At 40.8% G+C, this 27,861-nt stretch overlaps 1 protein-coding gene across 1 annotated transcript in view; it reads right to left on the bottom strand.

Annotated features, from left to right (window-relative positions):
- Positions 1-10,832: 10,832 nt before the first annotated feature.
- The window catches only part of LOC109416914 (zinc finger and SCAN domain-containing protein 12), a 29,131-nt gene continuing 12,102 nt past the window's right edge, over positions 10,833-27,861 (bottom strand). The window contains exon 2 of the mRNA XM_019691034.3: positions 10,833-25,131. Coding sequence (XP_019546579.3) covers positions 24,159-25,131 — 973 coding nt within the window. The 3' untranslated portion in view covers positions 10,833-24,158. The remainder of the gene's footprint in view (positions 25,132-27,861) is intronic.

Raw genomic sequence — 27,861 nt, 5'->3', positions numbered from 1 at the left:
TAAACATGGATCTTTTAAATAAAATAAATAATAAATAAATAAATAATAAATAAAATAAATAAAAAAACATAGTTAAGTTTAAAAATCATGACGTTTAGGAATCATAAGATCGCGTATTTCCCCAAAAGCCTATTATTGTCTATTATCTTCTAAGTTTTTAAAAATCAGTCTTGACTTAACTTAGTTATTTTTTAATGATTTCATCACTTTTATGTTACCTCTGCATGAAATGGTTTTAGCTACTTCAGAAAAGGGGTGTAATAGTCGAGAATTCCACGACACAATATCGAAATTTATGCGTTGCTACCAATAATCACGCTACCCGTCATTGTTGTAGTTATTCAGATAAAAGCTCTTGATGGATCTACTGCCCATCACCACAGATTAAAAGATCCATGTGTAAACTAGCTAGACCATCCAACAAGGAAAGCTGTTTTTTGAACTTTTTTTAAATATACGAACATTGGAGTGTCACGAAGACCTTACAATATTCCAATTATACAAAGTTTTGCAAAAATTTTAAAAATTGTCCATTTACTAAAATTACATAGGTATGTACATATTTTATCCAAATTATTTGCAATTATATTTAATTGAGAAATTACACAGATAATAAACAAATAAATATATATTGATTCTGCAATTTATTAGATTCAGAAATTCGCGTATTCCTACAAAAGCTTAATTTTGTCTATAATATTTTAAGTTCAAGTTTTCAGTAAAAATCATGACTTAACTATGGTTTTTATTAATTTTATCAATATTATATAATCTCGGCATGGAATGGTCGTTTCTACTTCAGAAAAAAAAGGGGCGCAGTAGCCGGGAATGCCACGACGTAATTTCGAACTAAATGTGTTGCCACTAGTAACCACAATACCCGTCATATTTGTAGATATTCAGAAAGCTCTTAATAGATTCATTAAGAGCTTTCTGCCCAACCAGCCCAGGATAAAATATCCATATTTAAACTAGCTTGATCATCCAACAAGGAAAGCTGTTTTTCAACTATTTTTTAATATACGAACATTGGAGTGTCACAAAGACCTTACAATATTCCAAATATACAAAGTTTTGCAAAAATTTGAAAAATTGTCCATTTACTAAAATCCTAATATCTCAGCTTCTAGACAAGATATTTTAAATCTTTTTTTAGAGAAATGACGCATACAAATAGTACTATCAGATAAAACTTTCAAAATTGAAAATAAAAAATCGTGCATGTACTTTTTTCTCAAATTTAGATGAAAAATTCTCAAAAAATTGTTTTTTCACCAACATAAAAACGGTTCTGCCGTCAATATAAATACAATATTTAAAAAACTTATTCCCTTCAAGAATGCCTAGAGGTCCATAAAAAAATACAAAAATATTGAAAAAATTCAGAAGTTGAAAAAATATTACGAAAAAATGATTTTTTTGAGACTTTTCATGAAAAAAGGCCATTTTTTAAAAATCGCCCTAGCGGAACCTCTAAATGATTTTTTAGAAAATCGAAATGTTCTACAAAAATGCTTCAAATATGCATATCTTTCAATTAAGGGTTGAGCACCTTGACTTTTCGAACATCGATTTTTTTTGGGACAGTCTACCCAATAATCAAACATAGTAGCTCTGCTTTTTCTTGATGATTGCGATGATTGATCATTGATTCAATTGACAGGTAGGCACAAGCAAACATTGCTTTAACAAAAGCGACGTTTAATGTGTCACTGTAGAATGTGGTAAGGCTATGGTCCACTGCACGAATTTATTCTGGCCTGCTTACTCTCACACGAAATTTGACGTTTGAGCGGTGTCGGCACCTCTCAAACGTCAAATTTCGTGTGAGAGTAAGCAGGCCAGAATAAATTCGTGCAGTGGACCATAGGGCTCTGCATGAAATTCTCTCCTTCTCTTTCACTCTTTCAGAAATTTTGTAAACAACAAGGCCAAGAAACGTCAAAACCTCATACAAAATCAAAACAGTGCAGTGCCCTATGGACTGGCAAACCAAAGGTTCAGAGTTTGAGTATCGTTATTTTCATCGTATTTTTTTATCATCATGCTGAAAATATCAACCTGCAATTAAAGTGCAAAACAAACGAATCAATTCATTATGTCAATTTACCTGGCCTTGTAATCTTTTTCAATTGATGGCTGGTGTAGGGAAAACGCATGCATTGACGCATCACTCCGACAGAACTTTCATTGTTTGCTTAGTTGAAAATCGAACACGCTAACTAACTTATTTATCAATCCGTAATTCGGCCCTTACATCGGACTGGGTAGGTGGGTAGCGGATCACATCCGCTCATTAGAATCATATAATATTCCGTCGTTAGGTTAGCGTATTGAGTTGTAGAAAAACCGACATTCACATGTCGAAAAAAATGCATTCAAATTTCATAAAAAATACGATAAAAATTCCGTTACTCAAACGCTGAACCTTTGGTTTACCAGTCCATAGCCTTACCATCTGAGCCAATCCTCACATTCTAAAATGACACATTAAACGTCGCTTTTGTTAAAGCAATGTTTGCTTGTGCCTACCTGTCAATTGAATCAATGATCGATCATCGCAATCATCAAGAAAAAGCAGAGCTACTATGTTTGATTATTGGGTCTGCCAACAGTTGCGTCAACCCCAGATATAAAAAAACTCAGGAAAGCTTCTACTTTTCGATTTTTGTGATTTTTGTCGTAGATCGGATAAGAAAATGATGTATGGCAATATTGTTCAGAAAAATGTGGGTAATTATTTAATGATTTGGTACTTTTAATAAAAGTTGTGTGTTTGAATTTCGTAGAACAAAAACTGTTGAAAAATGTAACTTTTTAGGGTACTTGCATGACTGAAAATCGAATAAATATGATCAAAACATTCTCCGATGAGCCCATAATGTTCACAGAAGTTGTAATGAATAGAAAAATCTTTCATTTACTGGCGGCCGCGATATTCTATACGGCTTCTAGCCTTCATGGGCATTTTTTAAAGGTAAAAAATCACCAAAAAGCACATTTTTGACTTGAGGCACCTCGAATTCTTCACCAATTTATCTGAAAATTTGACCAGAATTTTGTTTTAGCATTAGAATTCAGATGTGGGGGTGACTGGTTGAATTCCAGGAATTTTGTTTTTTATGAAGAGGTCTATTGTTCATATGTAGTTAAAAACTAAGTGAGATTAACGTACTCTACTACATTCGTCGATTGAACATAGAATAATAAATAAAGTCACACTTTTCCGGTTGCAGGATAATATTTGGAGTGCTTGCAAATTATTTTAGGCGAAGAAGCTGTAATTTATTTTCATTTATTACCTCTAGTTAACTGCTCTCATTTACCCCAGTGCATTTCAACATCTGGGGCAAGTGAGACCTATGAGAGTAAAGAAACACAATTTCATAGTTTGATCTCGCTTTCTTCAGTCTAAGTCGAAATTTACACAGAAGTGAAGTAAAAATCGGTGTCCTAAGTAATCAATCGTTGAATTATACTTAATTATTTCTATTTTGTTGATGAAGCTATTGTTTAAAATGGTGAAGTCTTGGGTAAAACATATTTTTTTCGAAACCATCTATTTTTCACATTTCCGTTTAAGTAAATTCTATTATTTTTTTTTTCACTGCAAAATGAGTTTTTCTGAGTGTTAAAAAACTGGCCATAAAGTATGAAAAAATAGGAAAACCACCTATTCAAATATCACAATTAAAAAACCTCTATTTAATGATCGTAAAATTATGTAAGAGAAAACATAACATCTGTAAATCTTGAAAAATCGTTTGGTGAGATTCATCAACTATGTAATATGAAAAGCAAGTTTTGAAATCTTTATTCATTTAACTTTATGGCGCTTTTTGTATAAAAAAATCAATTGGTTTTGCACGACCTGCTAGAGGTAAATCAAGTTTTTTCTCAGAAATTCGTTATTATATGTAAAACTTTTAGGAAATTAATACAAACTTTGCAATCAACGCGGTATATGAATGGTCAAAGGACGTCTAGCGGATCTGTAACAATGTTTACCAGAAATTGAGAAGGGAAAGCAGCATTTTTTGTAATGTGTAGAAGCGAGTCAGCAATAAAAGCAAATTGTTGGGCGATTTCACAGCGTAACAAAAATTTGGTCTGTCTCAAGAGCAAACTTATGTGTCTGACAGATTTTGGGACGCTGAATCCGAATCCGGGCTCAGATTTGCTCCAACACGTCATAATTTTGAGCTATACCTCAATTTTTAGGGCAAAATATGCGATTTTGGGCTTTTTTTACTGCCTGCCATTAAGTATGGGAATTTTTTTAGCAATCAAAAGGTAAATTGGTCAATTAACATCTATATTAACGACTCATGCTAAATATTTCGTTTTACCAAATCAAATTTGATAGATTTGAGTATTTTATGTTGGTAAGTAAACTAGCATGCAACTTTTGGAGGGTGACTTGTATGAGAAATACCGTACCTAACATTAATCGCCTAAAACTATCAAATTCGATTTGGCAAAACGAAATATTTAGCATCCCGGGTAGACGTGAATATCATAATCATATCTTGAAACGATCAAATTTTGATGTCATATCTTAATATGATATTGATGAGATATTCAAAAAGTTGCCAAATATCTACTCAATATCTCATCGTGATATGATTTCAAAATTAGTACTTAATTTGATTTTTGGAAAGCCTAGTGCAACCTGCTGTATAAATGTCGAAATTTCCCAACATTGCGCATAAAAACTATTTTAAGTTTTCAACTTTCATTATGCTCCGTCCCCAAATAACGTAACGCTTCAGGAGATAGGGGTTCAATAAATTCCGTAACGCTCCAGGGGAATAGGGAATACAGCCTAGCGTTACGACCCATACAAAAAAGTTGGAGTTATCATACAAAACCACATTATGGATTCCGCCAGTTCCTAATGAACCAACCACCGAGTTCAAAGATATCGAATTTAGCGTTACGTAATAAATAGATGTTCGCTTATGTACACCACAAATTTTACAAACGAGCACTGGGACAAAAAGGAAGTAGAAGTGGCCTTCATTTTCAATAAGCGGGTTTATGGATGCGGCAATTGAACAAAAAAAAACAGAGTAGGGTTTTGTACCATTTGGGCAGATGTACCTATTTTGGGCACTTGCCGCTATAACTAATTCAATTTCAAACCGATTGATTTGAAATTTTGTATAGAGTTAGGCACGTCCAGTAACTCTGTACAAAAATTCAAATCAATCGGTTTGAAATTGACTTAGTTATAGCGGCAAGTGCCCAAAATAGGTACACCTGCCCAAATGGTGCAATACCCTATGTGCCGATTATTCTGCTTATAATCGATATTTGCTTTTCTTTAAAAAAGGCATAAAAATATATACTGATTTAATCTGATACATTTCTTAATTATTTTATTTCACTGTGAGTAAACCAGCAGAGGCTTTCCAATTGAGTCCGATGACAAGATGAGCTGGATCTCGATGTCGAGCTTGCATTTGTGGTACGAATCCAATAAATGAATCACCGGACAATTTGAGAACTTTATCGGCCCGCTAAGCGAAATACGTCCATTTCGAAAAACGGATCATTTAATTCTAGATTCAACAAAACATACCGCTGCAGACGACAAGCTTTTTAGTTTCAACCAACGAATTGCGTAGCGATTGGGTCCTATTGGTGGAAATTCGTCCTGTTTTAGGCGCAAAATAAACCAAACATGTTTCTACACATGTCGTTTTTAAAATTTGGATCACCAGCTTTGTTAACAATTCAGAGAAAGAGCATGATATGTGAAATCATCTAGAGAAAAGTGCTCTCTTAGTTTAGGAAAATATGCAAAATAGCCTTAAGTGGTTTTTAGTTTTCCATACCATCACGTCAGTTTACAAATTTTGGGTGGAAACTGTATTAATATTCTGCAATAGAACATTTATCATTAAGAAATCTGAAAAATACTGCTCAAGATCAAAATTAGCTCTTCACATTTCCATCTGCAACATCCAGAATTCGAAAGATCTTAAAATTACTGCTCAAGATCAAAATCAGTTCTTTGACACATTCATCTATAACATCCGAAAATTGTAAGATCTGAAAACTACTATTCAAGATCATAATTAGATCTTTCACACACTCATCTACAACATGGCGGGACCAAACCAACACGACTACCATGACTCGCAAACACCTTGGAAAACGTAGAACTTGATGGTCTTGTTACCTTCTATTTTCAGATATGAGTCGTAGTGCAGTGGTAATGTCACTGCTCATAAATCACAAGGTCATAAGTTCGATTCTGGTCGCGGCCATTTTTCTTTTTTTTTACTCTAATCCATCTGTCAGATCATTTTATGATATTGGTTAGATGTGCTACAGCCCAGATCACCCCAGATATTAGTCTGATCTTATAACATCAAAATGAGATATTATTATGTTCTTCCCCATACTAATTTTTGATCTTATTTTTGATCTTTTATCTCTTATGTCAAACAAACCAATAGCTAATTATGATCTTGAGTACTTCACTGAGGAATATCCAATGATGATATTGTTCTGATTTTTACTTCTACTCGGGTATCCGGTTCGTATCACCTTGGGAAGGGTGACTCCAGAAAGCGGTTCAAGCAGGGGACCCGCAAGCGGCAAGGTAGGCCTACTGCTCATCTTTTGCGAGTGTGTTAGTGTGATTGGCAACGCGACCAGAAGCCTGGTCGAATCCTGCTTGGAAATCGGTTTGTTTTGCCGATGGGGATGGCCCGCGAAATCGCATTGTGTTGTTTGGGAAGGCCCGCTCGATGCATGTTAGGTAGGCGTAGTTTGTTCGAGTTTGACGTGCCTGCACCCTCCCTGGGTTCAAGTGATTGCTTCGTGATGGTCGCGATTATTCGCAAGACTGCTGCCAACACTTCTCTAACGGGTTTCTGTTGTTTTCCTCGGACCCGGAGAATTTCATGCAGCTCAGATCTGACCTCACGATACTCATTGCATCGCCACACGACATGTTCGATATCCTGGTAAGCCACGCCACAGACACATAGATTGCTTTCTGAGAGACCAATACGGAAGGTATGTGCGTTCAACAAATAGTGGTTGGACATCGGCCGACACATTACACGAATGAAATCGCGGCTTATCCAACCCTTTGAACCTGTGGAATGATGGAGTGCAACCATCTACCCATCTCTCCATTTGTGTTGCCAGCTGATCAAGGTCTCTTGACGGGCCCATAATGACATTTGAATTGGTTTTGTTTATTTCCCAGCTAACACAAAGTCGTATACGATGTCGCATAAGATGCTAAAGTGGAGGTCTTATGCGTACATATTCCATTTACCCCCGTGTAAAGTGTGCGTATATCGCCTCCACTTTTGCATCCTATGTAACATCACATACGATCGTGTGTTCGCTGGGTTGTAGTAAATAGTAACTGTTTATTTGCTATAAAGATAAACACTGTAAAAATCTATGGATTTGGATTATAAATTCAATTCACGATAACTTTTGATTTTGTAGATAAAATGTTCTCAAATTTTCAGTTAGAATACTCGAATATGTACTATACGTTTCGAATGTTGAATTCCAAATTTATGATGGCCACGATCGTGATACAACCACCGACGAACCGACGTGATAGTGGTGTTTCAAAACTGTCCCCCTCAGCCCAGCAAAGAGAGCGAACCCTTCTGTCAAATCAGCGCAAACGCGAACCTCTTCCTATATGAACAGTGTTCATTGTTCATTGAACACACGGGTGTTTGGGATCAAGCTAGCAAACCAACACGAAATGTTATAGAGGTGGCGGTAGTGTTCGGTTATTTTTCATTATGGCGTCGCGGACAACAAATTTGAATTTGTTCTAGCTGTCACGTCGGTTCGTTGGTGATACAACCACGATTGAATATTAATAGTTCAAAGAGAATTTCATTGAAAATCGCCCTAAAATGTCAAATGACGAAAACTATCAATTCCCTCGATGAAACATTTCCAAAATTTCAGAGATGATACCTGGATACCGCTTAGATAGGTATTTCATTTTGTTAATAACGGTTTTAGACACACCGTGATATAGTAGACTTCAGGTTGGTCCAGTTACCGCGATTGATTATGAAACGTTACTCAGTATGTCAGATATAGCTGATGTTACGAGTGTAGACCGGAAGTTCTGAATTTACAGATAGTTTAGCTGGCCTGGAATATCCCTATAGTGTCTCTCAATAAAATTTGAGATTTCAAGAGTTTTACGGATCTCAGCAGATTATGCTATGCTATTATTTATGGTGAAAACACATAAAGATTTTCTTGTAGATTTGAAGGACTTCATTATAGAACAGTTTGGATGACCCTGAATGTCCCAAGGGTTTATAATAAAAAAGTAGACTTCAGATTTCTCCAGTAACTACGGTTGATTATGCAGCGTTACTCAGTATAACATATATGGATACTGTTACGACTGTAGACCTGAAGTCCTGAACTCCAAGGTAGTTTGGCTGACCTGGAATATCCCTATAGTGTCTATAAATAACATTGTAGATGTCAAAAGCTTCACGGATCCCAGTAGGTTATGTAATGTGGCGAAAATACATAAAATTATTCTTGTAGATTTGATGGACTTTACTATGGGACAATTTGGAACACCTAGAACACCGCAGAATATAAAACACCTTCTGATATTCTTGACGAAGGCTAAATGGATACATATAAACGAAACCCACATCCAAGTTCAGCTTATAGAACAGCTGATATGTCAATTATATCGTTTTTCCAAATTTCATGGTGTTCAGGATGTTCTAGGTTATCAATGAAGTCCCAAGTACAAATATCCTCATTTTTCCCTAATAGAGGACTCAATTTGCAACAACTTTGCCGAAGACAGTATTCTGTTTTATCAAATGGGTGAATTTATACAGCCGTTTCTATGTTGGGGTCTTATATGACCTCTCCGGTTCCAAAGGGTTAAAGAAGGGAAAATCTCTTATTGAAATGTCATTAGTCTCTGTTAATATTCGTTGGTAGGTATCATTACCCTCTTTACTAAGCACACAAGCCTATAAATAGTGCTCTTGTGACGGGTTTGATTACTGCTCCGGCCAGGAACAGAACTGAATAGTAATTTCCTTGACTTCTTTGGGCTGGCACAGATAGCCATTATTGGCTCAACTATGGAAGTGTTCATAAAACACTAAGCTGAGAAGCAGGCTTTGTCACATTTGTCACGTTACGCCAAGATGAGAAAAAGTGCTGTTACTAGTTACGTATTTTTTTGCATTTTCAGCCTTTTCTTTTTTCAGTCTTATCTAACAGTTTCACAATTTCAGCTTTTCGTGTTCAGCCTATTGAGATTCATCCTTATGTTAGCGTCCCCCTGGGTGAGTAGTATCGGTGTTCGAAAGTTACGCGTTCCACTTAGACTGTTGATTGGCACACACGGAATGTAATACCACTGAGAAACAGACGTAACTCTAAGAACAAATTATATTGAAAATCATCGTCATGAAATCGTAATCGTCCAATGCCGTATTTGGACAAGCCACCACTTGATGGCGATAGTGAGCAAAAACAATGCCAATTGACCAATTACCGAATATTTGAATCAACCGTTAAAAAGGTATAATCGATGGGAAGCGAGTAGAGTGTGATGTCTGTTTCTCTGTGGTAATACCGTCTCCCTTCGCAACGGTACTATGAAACGACTGTGTGTTTCGTCATCCTGATCATCGTCGATTGATCATCGCGCGATAGCTGTGGACAAGAGTGCTGCTGGAATCAGTAAGTATTTGGGTATTTGGTCTAGTCCCACCGCAATAGGAACAGATAGCGCCACCGAAGCGTTGTGTGTGTGGCGTAACTCGACTGCTATCGCTGTGTTACTGTCCATATACGGTGGCGCTTTTGTTTTGATGCGACGAGTAGCGGAAAACGGTTCGATTGAAAGATTGTGCTAACACCAACAGTTGGTGGCTCCAGAGAGGAGCTACTTCCACCAACATTTGGTTCCGGTGAAATGCACCTGCAACTTCCCTGAAACGTCCTACAACCACTTGGAACGCTCTGAAACGCATTGAAACGTCCCTGGAAGCACGCTGAAACCTCCTGGAACCCCCAGAAATCCCTGAAACCGCCTTAACTCTGAATCCCCCCTGAAGCGCCCTGTAACTACTTGAAACGCCCTTAAAAGCTCCTCTGAAACCTAAACCTAGGAAGTTTCAGGGGACTTTATGATGTTTCAGGTAGGCCACAGACAAACAGACGTATCACTTGGAACAAATTGCGATAAAAATCATCGTCACGAAAACATAATCGCCCAATGCTAACTAGGCTGTGTTACGCAAACCATTCAGTGGGTGGCAGTAGTGAGCAAATGTCAAACAGGAGCAAAAACGATGCGAGCGCCGTGATCGAGCGATAGGCGATCTACAAAATATTTGAACTAACCGTTAAAAAGAGTAACGATAAGAAGTGAGTAGAGTGAGACGTCTGTTTGTCTGTGTGTAGGCTGTTATGGGTGTTCCAATACGTTTCAGGGCGTTTTAAGGGGGTTAACGGACGTTTGAGGGATGTTTCAGAGGTGCTTGATGGGATTTTACAGGACTTCGATGGGATTTCAGTATGTTTCAAATGGGCTTTAGGAGCGTTTCAGGAATTTCGGTAGACTCCCTGAAACCTCTAGTTTTTTTTCACATCCACCGTGACTTGACTATTTAATGCGGGTTTTTAAATAACGTGTTTTTTACGCGCAAAAATTTTGAAAATCCATCCATGCGTTGATGAGAGTATTTTCGGTCGTTTCCGAAACATTTTTCTCGTAAATCATCACCTCGGAGCAGGACATTTCGGATCACAATGAAACTCTTCAAACACAAACGTAGTACATCGTTCACCTCAGCTAATATAGCATGTGTCCGTTTTAATATATTGATCAATCAATCGGTATAAGTGTGTACAATGTTCGATTAACGTTTTTTTTTCTCCAGTATGCGGTTGTTATTCCGTTTCAATAAATACGACATTAAAGCGAAAGTGGTACGGTACCTATACATAATATCAAGCCGGCGGATCCGGAAATCCAAATAAATTACGATGCGGCACGTTGCGAATCATATTTGTATGTATGACAACTATGTACTACTTTAGAAAAGATAAAAACAAATTTCCGCTATTATAGACTCCGTAATACTGACAATAAATAAGAGTACTTTACTAATTACGCATGTAGGTGTGCTGTGTGTATACATATGCACTAATCAACTAACCACTAATATAACGAGGGCCTATGTGTGTTTGTTTGTGTGTATGTGTGACAGTCATGCTAGAAACAATCAGTGTTTCACGTTTGATTTTACTGTGGGAAACTGGAAGAAAGGGAAGAGTACGGGTAGATTATCGATTTTGCTAAAGTTGTCTTATTTTAGTTTGATCTTCTGTTACTCTGGTTTCATCGTCATCATCATGACAGTTTTTTTTTCTTCTATTGGATTTCATACTTATGCTTAGTCAAACTAGTATTAACTTTGTGTGAGTCAGTGTGGGCTTACATGTTGTTGTGAGAGTTGCTGAAGTTGATTAACCATAAGTTAGTTTCAATCCTAATCGCTAATACTTTTCAGGTACACTGGTAGCCATCGAACGTAGCGCGATTATTCCATACTGTTTGCTGTTCTTTTTGTTTATGCTACAAATTGAACTGAATGTTTTATTCCGTGTGTGAGCACTGAGAAAATTTCTTCCATTTAGGTGTCGAAATATTTTTGTGAAGTTTGGTAAACTTGTTGATGTTTTTTTGTAAATTTCGCTAAGTTTTCTTAAAATTTCAGTCAAATTCAATTTTGATCGTTCAAAAGTTTATTCAACAATTACCGAATGGAAGATATTTTCAAAGTGAGTGTGTGCGCGAGTGCATTTTTTTTTCGAGGGGCGATTCAAAGGTGTTTTCAAATGCTGTTATGTTTGTGGGATTCATGTGCATTTGATTTGGGTTGTTTGAGTACGTAATCATTGCCTACATTCTACTAATAGCCACTACTTTTTATCTATAATTACAATAGTTTATGTGTAACTGGATAGAACATCGATTCATTTAATTGTCGGGGGAATTTTCGGATAGATCTAAATGCCACCCAAATAGATTTTGCTACAGAAAGTATAAGAAGTTGTGTTTGTGCACAGTATCGAGTTGCAGGACAAAGTTGCAGTATATAATAATTATTTATGGGTTTGATAGAATAATAAGGTCGTATGATTTTGATTAAAGCTAATAAATATGGCACCGGAAAATATGTTTTGATTATTATTGATTACAATTTATACTCAAAGAAGTCCTCCTCCATGAAAATTTATAGGGAATCTATTGATGGTACGAAATAAAGTAAAACGACCGAATCACGTGAATTCAGCAAACTTTTAGTGACATTATCCATTAATGGCAACAACAGCGGAATAAGTTATAGATATCGCTCAGTGACGCCAACGCAAATGGTTGGTTAAACAAGGAGTGCCAACGAGTGACGAACGAGAAGAATGCCGCCAGAAGTCGACTACTTGTTGCCACTCTAAAGAGAGTGGTTCAGAGAATCGAATCCACAGCAGCACGAAGAGAGAGTGATTGCTGAAGTGCAGGAAAGATGGGATCGGAACGATATGCGGAGTTTTTATGCAACTGTCAATGATGAGCCTCACAAGATCTATGCCCACCATGTGCATTGTGCAATTTGCTGAAAGACAAAACCATCGTTCCAGGCAGGTGGAGGGAGCACTTCGAAGATTTGGGGAAGCAAGCATAGCCGAAAAAGGAATCTACCACAATGAGTAAAATGTGATTTTCCGGCACAAGAGAATATGGAACAGAATGATATGCGCAGGTTTTAAGAAACTGACAATGGCGTACAAAAAAACAGTGTCTTCTCTCGTCATGAACAACAACCGTTATGGAAACTTGATGGCAGATGAAACAATAATGGTGGCTCCCAGGAGGAGAGAGCACTTTGAGATACTGTTGACGGTGGGAATGGAAAAGCGACAGACGACGACGGACAGGCTGAGGAACCTCCAACGCCAGATGAGGTCTAGATAGCAATTATAGTGCTGAAGAACAGCAAGGCTGCTGGGAAAGACGAACTCCCGACCAGACTTCTCCAGTACGCTAGTGAACAGCTGCATAAACTTTTACACCGTATTACATTGGAGATATGGGACGAGAAAGAACTGTTGGCGAGTTGATTGGAAGGTCTCATTTTCCCTTTGTCGACTGGAGGACGTGAATTACAGAGGAATAATACTTCTCTGTTAAGCGTACAAAATTTGGTCCGGAATTCCGTTTGGCAGGCTGAGGGCGATTGAGGAGTACTTTTTCGGCGAATATCAGGCGGGTTCCCGTGAGGGCCGATCAAATCGACGAATCAGATGTTCACTCTGCTGTAGATTCTCGATAAATTTCGGTAGTACAATCGATTTATCATCTGTTTATTGATTTCAAGACAGCGTACGATTCAGTGAAGAGTAACAAACTGCGGCAGATTATGATAAGGGCGAAGCTGATTAGACTGATTCTTGCGACGCATGACAGAACGAAGTCAAGGTTGCGGATGAAATTTCTACATCGTTCTGAACCTTAGACGGTTTGAAGATCTTTCGAACTTACTGTTCAAGAACGCCTGATGCTTTGAATAAATATTTAATATAGAGGTTCTTTCAAGAATTCTTCTGGAGATAACTTTCAAAAAAAATCCGAGATTTTTTTCTAGAAAACCTTCCATGTTTAAGAAGTTTTTCCATGGATTATTTCAGTAATTTCTCCGAGGATTGTTTCAGAAAATTATCCACGGATACTAGATTGATTCTAGATTCTGATTCTTGGCCTTCTAATAGCGACTTTTCTTCAGAAAATCGAGAATTCAGCATTCCTACAGAAATTGCTCTAGGGATTATCTCCGATAATTCTCCAAATATTCCTGCAGAAATATTTTTCAGGGATGCCTTAATATTTTTCACCGGCGATTCATTAAGATACATATCCCAAATTCCCAAGTTCCATTTAGAAATTGTTCCAGAGATTTCTTTTGAAATTTCTCCAGAGATTTCTCTCAATACATTTTCTAGAAATTTAAATAGAGAACCTTCTATTGATTCATTTTAAAATTGTTTCATTGATTGGAAAGTGCATGAAATACGTCACGTGAAAATTTTAAATTTTTCAACACCCCGTCCTCCTTATAACATATTTTTTGTATGGGACCTCTGAAATTTGTGTATGGGTCGTCCCATACTGAACTCCCCTCACTCCAGGAATATCTTCATACAGTAATCCTATTCTTTTAGGAACTTAGTTATTCTTCAATAAATTTCTCCAAGCAGGCATTCCTCCGGAGATTTCTGCAGAAATTCATACAGATCAGGAGTTCCTCTGGGTTATTATCCATGTATTTTTCCGGAAACTCCTGCAGGATTGCTTCCTGGGATACCTGTAGGAATTTTAGTCGGATTTTTAAAACAATTCAGATTTTTTCTAGATATTATCCTTACATACTTCTACAGAAGTTCCTTTGGAAATTTTTAATGACATTTTTCTATTTACAGAAGTGTTTCACCAGGCATTCTTCCAACGATTCCTTAAAAAAACGTTGCTGACTGCCGGTTATTCTTTCAAAAAAACCATGAATTTTGATAAAGGATCCTTTCAGGAATTTCTCTAAATATTTCTTAATAACTTTTTATAGGAATTCTACCAAGGATTTCTCCTCCACGGATTCTTTTGAAACTTCTTCAGTAATTGATTCAGAAATATTCTCAGGGACTTCTTCAATAGTTTTAGACATTTCATCAGAAATACTTCCACGGATTTTTGTTCAAAAATTCAACTAGAGAATTGTTTAAACAATTCTTCAGCGATTATTTCGGAAATTCTTCTAAGGGTTTCGAAATGAATCCCTTAGGCCGTTCGCAATGCTGTTTTATTTTGTATGGCGAGTTTTAAAAATTTTAAAACTCGCCATACAAAATAAAACAGCATTGCGAACGGTCTTAGAAAATTTTGTCAGGGGTTTCTGGAGAAATTTCCAGAAGGTTTCTTTTTGAAGTGTCTCCTGCGGTTCCTTCAAAAATAAATATTTCCTGCGATTCCTTCAGAGATCGATTTCTCCAGGAATTCCTTCAGATATTTCTTCACGGATTTCACAAAAGTACTTCATAAACAGGCACACAAAAAGGATAAATTTTTCAAGGATTCCTTAAAAGAATTTCTAAAGGAATTCCTGGAGATATGTACCTCTGAAGATGCCAAAACAAACGAAAAATAAAATCTTCGGAAAGAAGATTCCCGAAAAAAAAATAATTTTTGAAACATTTTATGAAGCAATCTTTGGAGAAGTTTTTAGAGGATCATTGAACTCCTTCAGGAGTTCCTTGAACTTGGAACTCCTGGAAATGGCCCTGGAGGAATTCCTAGAAGAATTTTATGGGAAACTTTTGGGGGCATTCAAGGAAAAAATCCTGGAGGAATTTCTAAAAAAATCCCTAAGGAGTTTTCTAATGACAACCTTGAAATTTATTCTGAAAAAATTCAGCAGGAATCCTCCAAATAATTTCCGCAGGAATTCGTTGCAGATACTGCAAACAAAGGTACTTGATGAGTACTTGAACAAGTTCCTAAATGCAAAATGTCTTGCAAAATGTCTGAAGGTTGTAGTGTCTATCTATAGGTAGAAGCATGGTAGTAGCATCGGAAGGACTGTAATGTCTACCAACTGGTAGTAGCGTTCTAGTTTTTACAGCTTTTTACCTAAAGACCACCACAGAAAGTATGGACGCAGTAAGAAAATACTGTCATTTTAAAATTATTGATGACTAGTTCTTTTTGAAGGCTACATCCTGTCGGTCAACGTATTCTCTCGGCAATTGTATAGCGATTTGTTTCAAAATACATGAGCTTTCAGCGGAACATCATCGAAAAATGTGCACACATGACGTACAGTGCATGAAAGGTCACTTAGGATATGAGCAGAATATGGAGGAAGTAAGTGAGAAACCGTGCAAGCAGCAATCAGAATACACGGTAGGAATAACACGTTTGAGCATATGCAAAAATTTTGTCAAAAATAGAGATCCTGCTAACACTCGTTTAAAAAAACGCATGAGAAAAAAAATTCTAGCTTACACAGGGCCGCATATGACCAAAAAGTACCATTTTGAATTCTAATGATCATTGTGGCAAAAAGCGTTTGAATTATCGACCCTACAGTGAGCAGAAACAGGCAAAATAAATTCCGAAACAAGAACCATCAATCAGGCCAAGATAATTGAAGACTAGAGATGCGTCCATACTTTCTAGGGCAGTCTCTACTTCCTAACATCTGCCTAATAGGATTTCGCTGGTATAAATACCGGTGGTCATTGGACCATACGACAGGGACTGCACAAGCCTTGGACTTGTTAACATCTTTATTATTTTTCATTTGAAGGATATAAAAAAGATTAGTGGACTCCCTCAAACATTTTATAAAGTAAGTCCTATACGGAGGAACAAAAGTACTAAAAAGTTAGTTTTTTACCCAACTTCGGGGTTTCGTGTGTTCAGCCAATTTTGAGTTGATGGAATCGATGTCTATGTTGGGTATTTCTCGTAAAAACTTAAAAGTAAGTTGTTTTCACTCAATCAAAGTTTTGATTCGAACCTAATTTGAGTATCATAAACCGGGGTCAAATTGATCTTCGGATCGAAATTGTCAGACGTCAGCAGATACTGAAGTTTGAGTTAAAGCAAACGAACTATAAAATTTGGACTATTTCGCTTCTCACTCTTAGACAACAACAAAACAAAAGGACACAAATTTGAGTTTTTTAGTTTCTGTGTGGAATTTTCGGAGTGAACCCAGAAGAAATTCGAAACAAATTTTGAAGAATTCTTGATAGAATCACATAAAGATATTTATAAAGAAGTTTTCGAAAGACTCACTTAAGGAATGTCAGAAAATCTCGAGAATGCTCTGCAGCTATTCTAAGAAAAAATTCTTGAGATGTTCTTGGAGAAACGCCAAGAAATAAATCCGGAAGGGATTTCTAATGGAATTTCTTAAGGAATATCTGAAGTGATTTCTGAAGAGTTCCCAGAAAAGTTTCTGAAACAATCCCTGAAGATGTCAATAAATCCTAAGAGAAGTTTATGGTGCAATCCTTGGAGGAATATATGAGAAACTTCTGGGAAACCCCTTGGACGAACTTCTAGAAGAATCTCTTGAGAATTTTCTAGAGGAATTTCTAAAGAAATTTTTGAGAGAAACTCCGGAGCAACTCCAGAAAGAAACCAATAAAATACCTCCAACATAAATTCCAGAAAGCATTGGAGAAATGAACTTTGACAGAAAATGGTTTTCCGTCGAAATCAATAATGCTGAAGTGCGCAACGCTGGATGAGTCAAAATCAAGTATTCGGACTTCAGACGACCTAGGCAGGTTCATCCCAAGTAGCGAACAACATGGTGATTACAGTGTGGATTACTAAAGGTACCAAAACGGATACAATCTAGCAGATAGTTCCAAACAGAGGGTCCCAAATGTTCAACAGCGAAAGGGCAGCAGGCCTGCTTCAACTCAACCTTCGCCGTCTGGCGTAGAAGGGAATCATTCTTAGATATCGATTGTACTTTTGCCGCCTCAAAAAACATAGCCATACGTAGCACCTTTTTCCAACACAGCCTCCCTTATCGTTACACCTGGAGATCACCACAGCCGACGGAAACGCAAATCGACCACGTTCTGATTGATGGACGACATTTCTCCGACACTATCGACGTCAGGACTTATAACATCGATTCCGACCACTACCTGGTCATGGGCAAACTGCGCCCAAAGCTTTCCGTCGTCAACAATGGACGATACCGGTGACCGCCACGGTACAACCTAGAGCGACTGAAGCAATCGGATGTCGCCTCAACATACGCGCAGAATCTCGAGGCCGCGTTGCCAGACGAGGGCGAGCTCAACCATGGGGCCGAGAGCACCATCGGGTACGTGGAAAGGAGTCGACGAAACGAATGGTTCGACGAGGAGTGCAGAGCGATTTTTGGAGGAGAAGAACGCAACACGGGCGGTAATGCAGCAGCTACAAACCCGGCAGAACGCGGAACGTTACAAACAGAAGTGGAAACAGCAGAACCGCCTCTTTCTACGAGGAAGTTCTACGAGATGTTTAATGCATCCCGTCACGACTTCGTGCCGCGAGTCGAAATATGCAGGAATAAGGAGGCCTCTTGAGGTCAGACGTGACGTGATCAAAAGGTGGAAGCAGCACTTCGATGAGCACTTTAATGGTGTGGAGGACGTAAGCACGAAAGAACGCGACAAAGGAGGGAACGACTACGCCAATGCAGCAGAAGACGGAAATGAGTTAACTCCCACGCTGAGGGAAGTTAAGGATGCCATCCACCAACTCAAACCCAACAAAGCAGCTGGGAAGGATGGTATCGCAGCTGAACTCACCAAGATGGGCCCAGAAAAGTTGGCCACCTGTCTGCACCGGTTAGTAGTCAGGATCTGGGAATCCAAACAGCTACCCGATGAGTGGAAGGAAGGGGTAATCTGCCCCATTCACAAGAAAGGCGACCATTTGGAATGTGAGAACTTAAGAGCGATCACTATTTTGAATGCTGCCTACGATGCTGAGCGGATGAACCGGACGATTGTTGAAAAGGCGAGAAGCATGCTGTGTGATGTGAATCTGGAGAAGCGTTATTGGGCCGAGGCAGTTGCAACGGCATCGTATGTGATCAACCGATCACCAACTAAGGGATTGCTGGTGACACCCGAGGAAGCGTTTACCGGACGAAGACCAAATCTGGCTCATCTACGCGTGTTTGGATCCAAGGTAATGTTTCACGTGCCAAAGGAGAAAAGGAATAAGTGGGATCCAAAGTCTGAGCCTGGCATCTTCATGGGCTATAACAGTAGTTCAAAAGCATACCGAGTGTACAGCCCAAAAGTGAGGAATGTTATCGTTAGCCGAGATGTCATATTCCTGGACGAAAATGTGATCAACCTGGAATCCTGAGCTAGACGAGGCGACTACAGAAGATAATCCGTATCAGTTGGTCGTGCAGTCAATTTAGCGAAATCAGAAAAATGTGATTACATCCGTGGTGCAGAACGACGATGGCGACAGCGGGGAGTCCGACTATGATGACCCGGGGGGAGAAGTAGAAATGGTTAAAGAGCAGCAGCCCGTACATCAGCTGCGCTCCCTCCACAAACAGAGGACCCACGCAAGTTGGTAAGACGCAGTGAGAGGGAGCGCATACCCCCAGGCAAGTATCAAAACTTTATTGTGAGTTGCAGTGCCGCACCTACAAATGCTCTACGAACCCACACACAAAACGCTTTCAACAATATTTTGCTGAATTTTGCCGAGCTGAAGGGTCCAGCAAATTTTTTTGCTGAACTTTCAGCAAAGTTTGCTGAATTTCAGCAAATCGTTACTGGTGATCAGCAGAGTTTACTGAACAAATCAGCAAAATTTTGCTGAATTTCAGCAAAATTTTTGCTGAAACCTTCAGCTCGGTAAAATTCAGCAAAATTTTGCTGAAACCCTCAATCGATTTTTGGTGTGCAGAGTGCAATAATTTCCATGATGCCATGCCGGCGGTGTTCGATGAGCCGAGTACGTTTCAAGACGCGATTTCCAGTGACGAAAGCGACCGATGGAAGGAGGCCATGCAATCGGAGTACGACGCTCTGCAGAAAAAGTTCACGTGGAAGCTGGCCAAGTTACCTGCCGAACGAAAAGCTTTGCGATCGAAGTGGGTGTATAAGGTGAAAACCAATTCCGATGGCTCAGTGGAGCGATTCAAAGCCAGATTGATGATCAAAGGCTTTTCTCAAGTCAAAGGGGTAGACTACAACGAGACCTACGCAACTGTAGTCAGATGCGCCACCGTTCGTTACCTCATGGTCCTGGCGGCCAGGATGAATTTGAAGGTACAACAGATTGCTGCCACGACTGCGTTCTTGCAGGGCGATCTAGAGTCGGAGGAAATATTTATGGAGCAACCAGAAGGTTTCGTGGACCAGCAAGCACCGACCAAGGTATGTAAGTTGAAGAAGGCTTTGTACGGTCTCGAACAGGCCAGCAGGGTCTGGAATTTAAAACTAGATGCCGAGCTGAAACGAATAGGGTTGAAGCACGACACCTGCGTCTACTTCAAGATTGAAGGTACAAGTATCCTGATAGTATAGCAGTTTATGTGGACGACCTGCTTATTTTCTCGAACAACGAGCGCTGGGAGGAAAATTTGAAGAAAGCACTGACGAAGAAGTTCAGGATGAAGGACTTGGGACAGGCCAACAAAGTTTTCGGTATCCGTGTAACTACCGAGGACGGCGTAGTAAGTTTGAACCAAGAGCAGTACATCAACGAACTTCTGGAACGATTCGGAACAACTGACTGCAACACTGCACACACCAGCGGACCCAGGACAAGCTAGCAAAGGAAATGAGTCCACAGTCAGCAGAGGAGCGGAAACAGATGGAGAATGTTCCCATTCGGGAGCTGGTCGGCGGTCTACAATATTTGGCACAAGCAACTCGGCCGGATATTAGCTTTGCTGTCAATGCCGTAAGCCATTTCTGCAACGATCTAGGGAAGCTCATTAGGCTGCAGCGAAGCGAATTCTTCGCTACCTAAAAGGCACGAAGAACATGAAGCTGACGTACAACGGACGGTGTGACGGATGCTTCGTAGGCTATTGCGATGCGGACTGGGGAAATGGCAATGACACCCGTCGGTCCATTACAACGGACCAGATCTTCACCGTACGGAGAATCCTCCAAAAATATCGTGAATACCATTCATTGACTTCAAAACGGCATAGGACAATTTCGACCTCACAGAGCTATGGAAAATCATTGACGAAAACGGCTTTCCTGTCGACTGATTAACCTTAACGTACCCGTATTCATTATACTCAAGTGGCCATGCGATATCCGGAACCATTTCGGGGATATTCCGGATTGTGCTGGGGTCAGGGTGGTTACCAAAATGACTAAATGTGTTTATTTCGTGTGTTATCGTGTTTGAACCATCAATTTTCAGCAATTTTTTTTGTTGCAAACAGTGACACACAACTGCGATAACCAGATTTGAATAAGTTGACCCATCCGGATCACCGTGACAGGTTTAGCGGGGCCTCATTGGGGCCACTTTTGGATTTCAACCTAAACATGCCGTGCCAAAATCCGGTCAATTTGTGTGCTTTGCGGATGACATGGACATTATTGGCAGAACATTTGGAACGGTGGCAGAGCTGTAAACCCGCCTGAAACGCGAAGCAGCAAAGGTCGGACTGGTGGTGAATGCCTCAAAAACAAAGTACATGCTGGTAGGCGGAACCGAACACGACCGGAGCCGTCTGGGTAGTAATGTTACGATAGACGGGGATACTTTCGAGATGGTGGAGGAATTCGTCTATTTCGGATCTTTACTGACGGCTGACAACAACGTGAGCCGTGAAATTCGGAAGCGCATCATCAGCGGAAGTCGGGCCTACTACGGGCTCCAGAAGAAACTGCGGTCGAAAAAGATTCACCCACGCACCAAATGCACCATGTACAAAATGCTAATAAGACCGGTGGTCCTCTACGGGCACGAGACATGGACCATGCTCGAGGAGGACCTACGAGCACTCGGAGTTTTCGAGCGACGCGTGCTAAGAACGATCTTCGGCGGTGTGCAGGAGAACGGTGTGCGGCGGAGAAGGATGAACCACGAGCTCGCTGCACTTTACGGTGAACCCAGCATCCAGAAGGTGGCCAAAGCCGAAAGGATACGGTGGGCAGGGCATGTTGCAAGAATGCCGGACAACAACCGTGCAAAGCTGGTGTTTGCAACTGATCCGGCACAAGGAGGCGTGGAGCGCAGAGAGCACGATGGGCGGACCAGGTGGAGCGTGACTTGGCGAGCATTGGGCGCGACCGAGAATGGAGAGCTGCAGCCACAAACCGAGTATTGTGGCGTACTATTGTTGATTATGTCTTGTCCTAATGATGTTGTACAAATAAATGTATGCCGTGCGACATATCAATCTTCATGATTTCAAATAGCTGAGTCAGGAACGATAGACTGAAGTCTGTATTAACTAATATGGCCACCCAGGAATGTCTAGCACAGATTCCACGGGGGTGTCATCGGGGACATTTCTGGTTTGCAACCAAAACGTGCTGTGCGACGTATTAATCTTCATGATTTCGGGAAAATAGGGCAGAAAAAAATGACTGAAGTATGGTTTAACTGATGTGGCCGCCCCTGAACACCTGGAACAAGCTCCGCGGGGGCATCTCAAACACAATACCACACTAAATAATCACTTTTAGGAATTTGGCAAAGCAGACCCTTCCCCCACCCCCTGACCCCAGTACAATCCGGATGATCTCCGAAATGGTTCCGGATATTACATGGCCACTTCAGTAAAATAAACTTGCACTAATTTATGATCGATTGAGGGCGACTTCAAAAAAAATCGGATGAAAATTGACGAAATACCAGCATTTCGAAAATGAGTTGTCGGGGGTCGGAACGTGAACGTGGAACGATGGATGGTGTGAAAAACTGCGTAAGGGTTTTGGGTGAACTATCCAGTTCATTCGAACTTCGCCGTGGACTGCGACAAGGTGACGGACTTTTATACCTACTTTTCAACATCGCTTTGGAAGGTGTAATGCGACAAGCCGGGCTCAACAGCCAGGGTACGATTTTCACAAAATCCGGTCAATTTGTGTGCTTTGCGGACGGCATGGACATTATCGTCAGACCATTTGGAACGGTGGCAGAACTGTACACCCGCCTGAAACGTGAAGCAGCAAAGGTCGTGCTGTTGGTGAATGCGTCAAAAACAAAGTACATGCTGGCAGGCGAAACCGAACACGACCGCCAATAGCCTTTGTGTTTAATAAAACCATCCACGCCCACCGATTTTTTCCGTAGTTAGCTTTCTATATAAAACTGAGCGGTTGGTACGAGGCGCATGAATCACGAGTTGTATCAAGTGTATAAAGGAACGAACATTGTAAAACATATAAGACACCGCAGACATTAATGTTTGAAGAAAGAATTGTGTTTTTTCAGTCCCTTCATTAGGCGGCTAGTTATTTCATAAGGCAGAATAATCTAGATACCAAACCGGAAGAGAGTCCTTCTGCGCGTTCAAAGCAATGTTCATAGAACTAGCCTGCAACACCACAGATGATGTCCTAAGAAAAACTTGAAAATTAGAAGACACATAATGTCATGCATAATGTTGATTAATTGGCAAATGAGATGAAATTGTGAAATAAACATCGCGTTCTGGTGGGTTTCGCACCCGACTCCGTATACGCTAAGCCGGAACTCTACTTACTAAGCCACAAAATAGGTAACGATTCTGCGGAACAGCTCACTCCGAGCCCACACCATGCACACTCCTAATTCCGCAAAATCGTTACTTGCGCGGTGGCTTAGTTGGTTAAACCGCCAGTCTAGCGAAAACAGAGTCGTGGGTTGGAATCCCACCACAACGTGATTTTTTCACAATTTCATCTCTCGATTTAGCTTACCATAGGCGATTGTACACATCGTGGGGGACGATATCCGCTTCAAATATTTTGAAAAGTCTAACACGTTTTGTCGAATTTTATCTCTCAATTCGCCAATTAATCATTATTCTGTCTTATAATTTTAAATTTTTTCCCGGTACGTTCCGTCGTACCAGCAAATTGGTACATGCCTGTAAAAGCCAGTAAGATATGGGCACCATATGGTTTTCAAACCATTGTATCAAACCTTCCTATTGCATTACGTTGGGAACATCTTGCTGACGTAGTATACAGTTCCTGCCAAGAACGACCCTAATGCAAAAGATGGGGTTAAAATGCTGATTGTTCAGCTGATACGAATTCGAACATTTGGCCCTGGATTTTGTTACTAATGCCAAAAAAGTGTAATTCATCACAAATTGAAATAACTCCATGGGAAGAATGCTTGCCTGCACCGTGAATCGACCTTTCTGCAACCAATCCTTACAAATTTCAGAGTTCCGACCAATCAGAAATACCGCCCCGGTTCTACCCAATACCGTGCGCAAACACATTCTGTTCTCGTTCAGTTCTCCGCTCCCAGCTGAACCAAAGGAATGAAATCTGTTCGTTCGCCGCCCTAACACCCCTTATAGAAGCCCTAGCGCTTACCGCACCATGTGGATCCGCTTGGCGTGCATCACCAGGTACCGCTTCTGTTTGGTTTTGAACCCGCACAGCGGACACTGATACGGCAACGACTCAACGTGCGTCAGTTTGTGCTTCTGCAGGCATTCCGGATTGTTGAACTTCTTGTCGCACTGGCTGCAGGGGAAGTTGCGCTCGTTCATGTGGACCAGCTGGTGACTAGTGAGGTGGTTCCGATATCGGAACTTCTTGTCGCAGAACGTACAGGAGAACTTGACGGCCGCCTCATCGTGAATCCGCTTGTGGTTGTACAGGGCCACGCTGGTTCTAAACCGCTTGGCGCAGGTGGTGCACTTGTGATTCCGGTCACGCGAGTGCACGCCAGCCACGTGGTTGTTCAGCAGTCTTTGGTTTCCGAATTTTTTGCTGCAGTATTCGCAGGTAAAGTTTTTAATGTTCAGATGCACTTGGTTGATGTGGTACGAGTAGGCGCTCCTGTTGGCCAGCGTTTTCTCGCAAATGTAACAATAAAGCTTCCGGACGTCTCCGGGGGGTTTGGTTTCAGGGGTCGGGCCGCCGACCTCGGCCGAATCAGTCGGTTCCGGAGATTTGGCATCGTTTTCTTTGTTGGCAAGTTCCGTAGTGCCTTCGCCATCGACCTTACCTTCGATGGTTTGCTGGCTGCCTTCGCCTTCCTCCAGGTCGACTCCGGATGTTTGCTGTTCTTCGTGGTCGTCTTCGTCCTCCGGCATGGACTCGTTAAGGCCACCCGTTTGGGTGAACATGCTGAGGGCGTGCATGGTCATGTGCTGGATCAGGATGTTTCGGTCCAGATAGTTGTCGCACTGCTCGCAGTGGAATATCTGGTCTGCGTGCTGATCTTTCAGGTGATCCACGAGGTTGGACTTGCTGGCGAATGTGTTCGCCTTGATGGTGCCGTTCGATTTGCAAAAGCTGCACGTGAATGCCTTGGAACTACGAGTGAAGCGTTTGCTGGAATGAAAAAAAAAAATGAGATTACCTTTAACGTAACGTTGTGGAGTGCTGCTGGACTAAACGGATAAGATCGAATTGTAGACCATCGAATTTTGTTGTTCTTTTGGAACTGGTCTTCTGATATTTTATACCCTTCTAAATGAGATTGGCCCAAATACAAAAATGTAGAAATGTTTTACGGAACACCCCCAAGGATTGTGCCGTGCATTTTGGATGTCAATCGGTTGAAAACTGAGTGGCGCGGTTTATAAGAGATTTCTGGTCAAATATATGTTAATATGAATGGCATCTAGTTAAGGATATTTTCACTCATCTGGAAATTGTTTAATTCATTTGTCTATGACTCAATTCCGAAACTTATTACAACAATGTGACGTTCGGAAATCTTTTAAAGTAGATTTTTTCTACAATTATTATCAAGGAAAACATGTGGAAAGCCCTCAGGCGCAAGGGTCTCCCTGAGAAAATCATCGGCCTCATTGAAGCACAGTACAGGGCATTTTCGTGCAGAGTACTGCACAACGGTGTTTTGTCCGATCCCATCCGGGTCGTTGCTGGAGTTAGGCAAGGATGTATACTATCACCGCTACTGTTCCTCATCGTAATCGACGAGATCCTAGTTGGTGCGATTGACCATGAACCAAATCGTGGATTTCTGTGGCAGCCCATTACCATGGAGCACCTAAATGACTTCGAATTGGCTGATGACGTTGCTCTCCTACAGTGTTTGGACGAAAAAGTGATCAGTGAACCACTCGGCAGTTTTTCTTCCCTTCTGTTGGTTCTGTTTCAATTACCAAGCGGTGTATGTTCTCTCGTCGAGTCGCATGGTTCACGAAGGAACACAAAGAGGATACTCCGATATAAACAAGCTGCGGCGATGAGCGGGCATCGCTAAGTGTAACACTTACCGATGATCGCTCATCGTTGGCTTGGGGCAACTGTGAATAATCGTTATTTTCATCAGTATTTAATGCGTTTTCGCTTTAAAAACGTGAAATACTATTTAATTTAACTGTATTCATGACGTTGCAGGTTGTGTAGTCACAATAAAAAAAGAATTATGACAATAAAATATTCTTACCGAATGCATCGCTTTCATTAGAGTCATCGAGCATCTTCTCTCTTGATTGCGCTCTCGTATCGAACCGGGCAAGAGAATGAACAGCATTTCGGGGAGCGTTCCCGATCATGTTGGTTCATGAAATGTTACATTCGCGAATGTATCACTTGCTGAGCATGGACCATTCAGTGGTTCGCGATAAAAATCCACACACTGCTCTCCTAGCTCAAAGGCGCTCTAATATGCAGAGCAAGCTCGATGATCTTGCCAATCGCTCCTCAGCGGCAGGTCTTACCATCAACGTCAACAAGACCAAATCGTTGGATGAAGACACGGTCAATCATTCCAGCTTTACTATAGCTGGGCAATCAGGCAATCGACATAGGTGCTCGGATCAAGAAGGCGAGGGCTGCTTTTGCGAGTTTAAGAAACGTATGGTAAAACAATCAGATTAGCCGACGCACCAAATTCTAAATAATCAACTCGAACGTGAAATCTGTGCTGCTATACGCCAGTGAAACCTGGTGTGTATCAGTGGAGAACACGCAACGGCTGCAGTTCTTCATCAATAGATGCCTGCGGTATATATTTCGTGCATGGTGGCCTCACAATTGGATCTCCAACGTGGAGCCCAATCGTCGATGTCATCAAAAGCCGATAGCGACAGAAATTCGGGAGCGAAAGTGGAGGTGGGTCGGCCACACTCTACGCAGGGGCGGAAACGAAACCTGCAAGCAAGCGTTAGATTGGAACCCAGCAGGACATCGCAGCAGAGGCAGACCCAGAGGCTCATGACGGCGCAGCCTCAACAACGAAATCAAGCAAATCTAATAGAAAAATATGATGCAGCACGTAACAACCGCTTTGGGCTATCATCTTGATCATACACAGAATGATACAATCATTATCGCTATCATTTTCATTAGGGCCATCTATGTACAAGAAGAGTGACAAGTTGGAGTGTGAGAACTTTCGAGTGCTCACAATTCTGAATGCCGCCTACAAAGTGCTGTCCCAGATCATCTTCTGTGAAAGTGAATGGGTTTGTGGGAAGTTATCAAGCCGGCTTCGTAGATGGCCGCTCGACAACGGATCAGATCTTCACCGTGCGGCAAATCCTCCAAAAATGCCGCGAATATCAGGTTCCAACGCTCCACCTTTTCATCGACTTCAAGGCGGCGTACGACAGTATCGACCGCACAGAATGGACGAGAACGGATTCTTCGGGAAGCTCACTAGACTGATGAAAGCGACGAAGGACGGTGTAAAAAAATGCGTAAGGGTTTCACTCGAATCTCGCCGGATACTGCGACAAGGTGATGGACTATCATGCCTGCTGTTCAATATCGCACTAGAAGGTGTTTTGCAACGAGCCGGGCTCAACAGCCGAAATCACGAAATCCGGCCAATCTGTCTGTTTCGCAGAGGACATGGACATTATTGCAAGAAAATTTACAACGGTGACAGAACTGTACACCCGCCTGAAACGTGAATCAACAAAGGTCGGACTGATGGTGAACGCGTCAAAAACAAAGTATATTCTGGCAGGTGGAACCGGGAATATTACGAATAGCAGAGCAGGCACCGATCTTTCAGCAGGCGCAGGGCGTAACGATTAAACAACAGCATTCCATGTTGACCCATGCTATAAAGCTAAAATTTAT

The sequence above is a fragment of the Aedes albopictus genome, chromosome 1 (genome assembly GCF_035046485.1).
Source record: "Aedes albopictus strain Foshan chromosome 1, AalbF5, whole genome shotgun sequence".
NCBI classification, from domain to species: Eukaryota; Metazoa; Arthropoda; class Insecta; order Diptera; family Culicidae; genus Aedes; species Aedes albopictus.
Note: the sequence above shows the minus strand (reverse complement) of the source record. Positions and strands in the feature narration are given on the sequence as shown.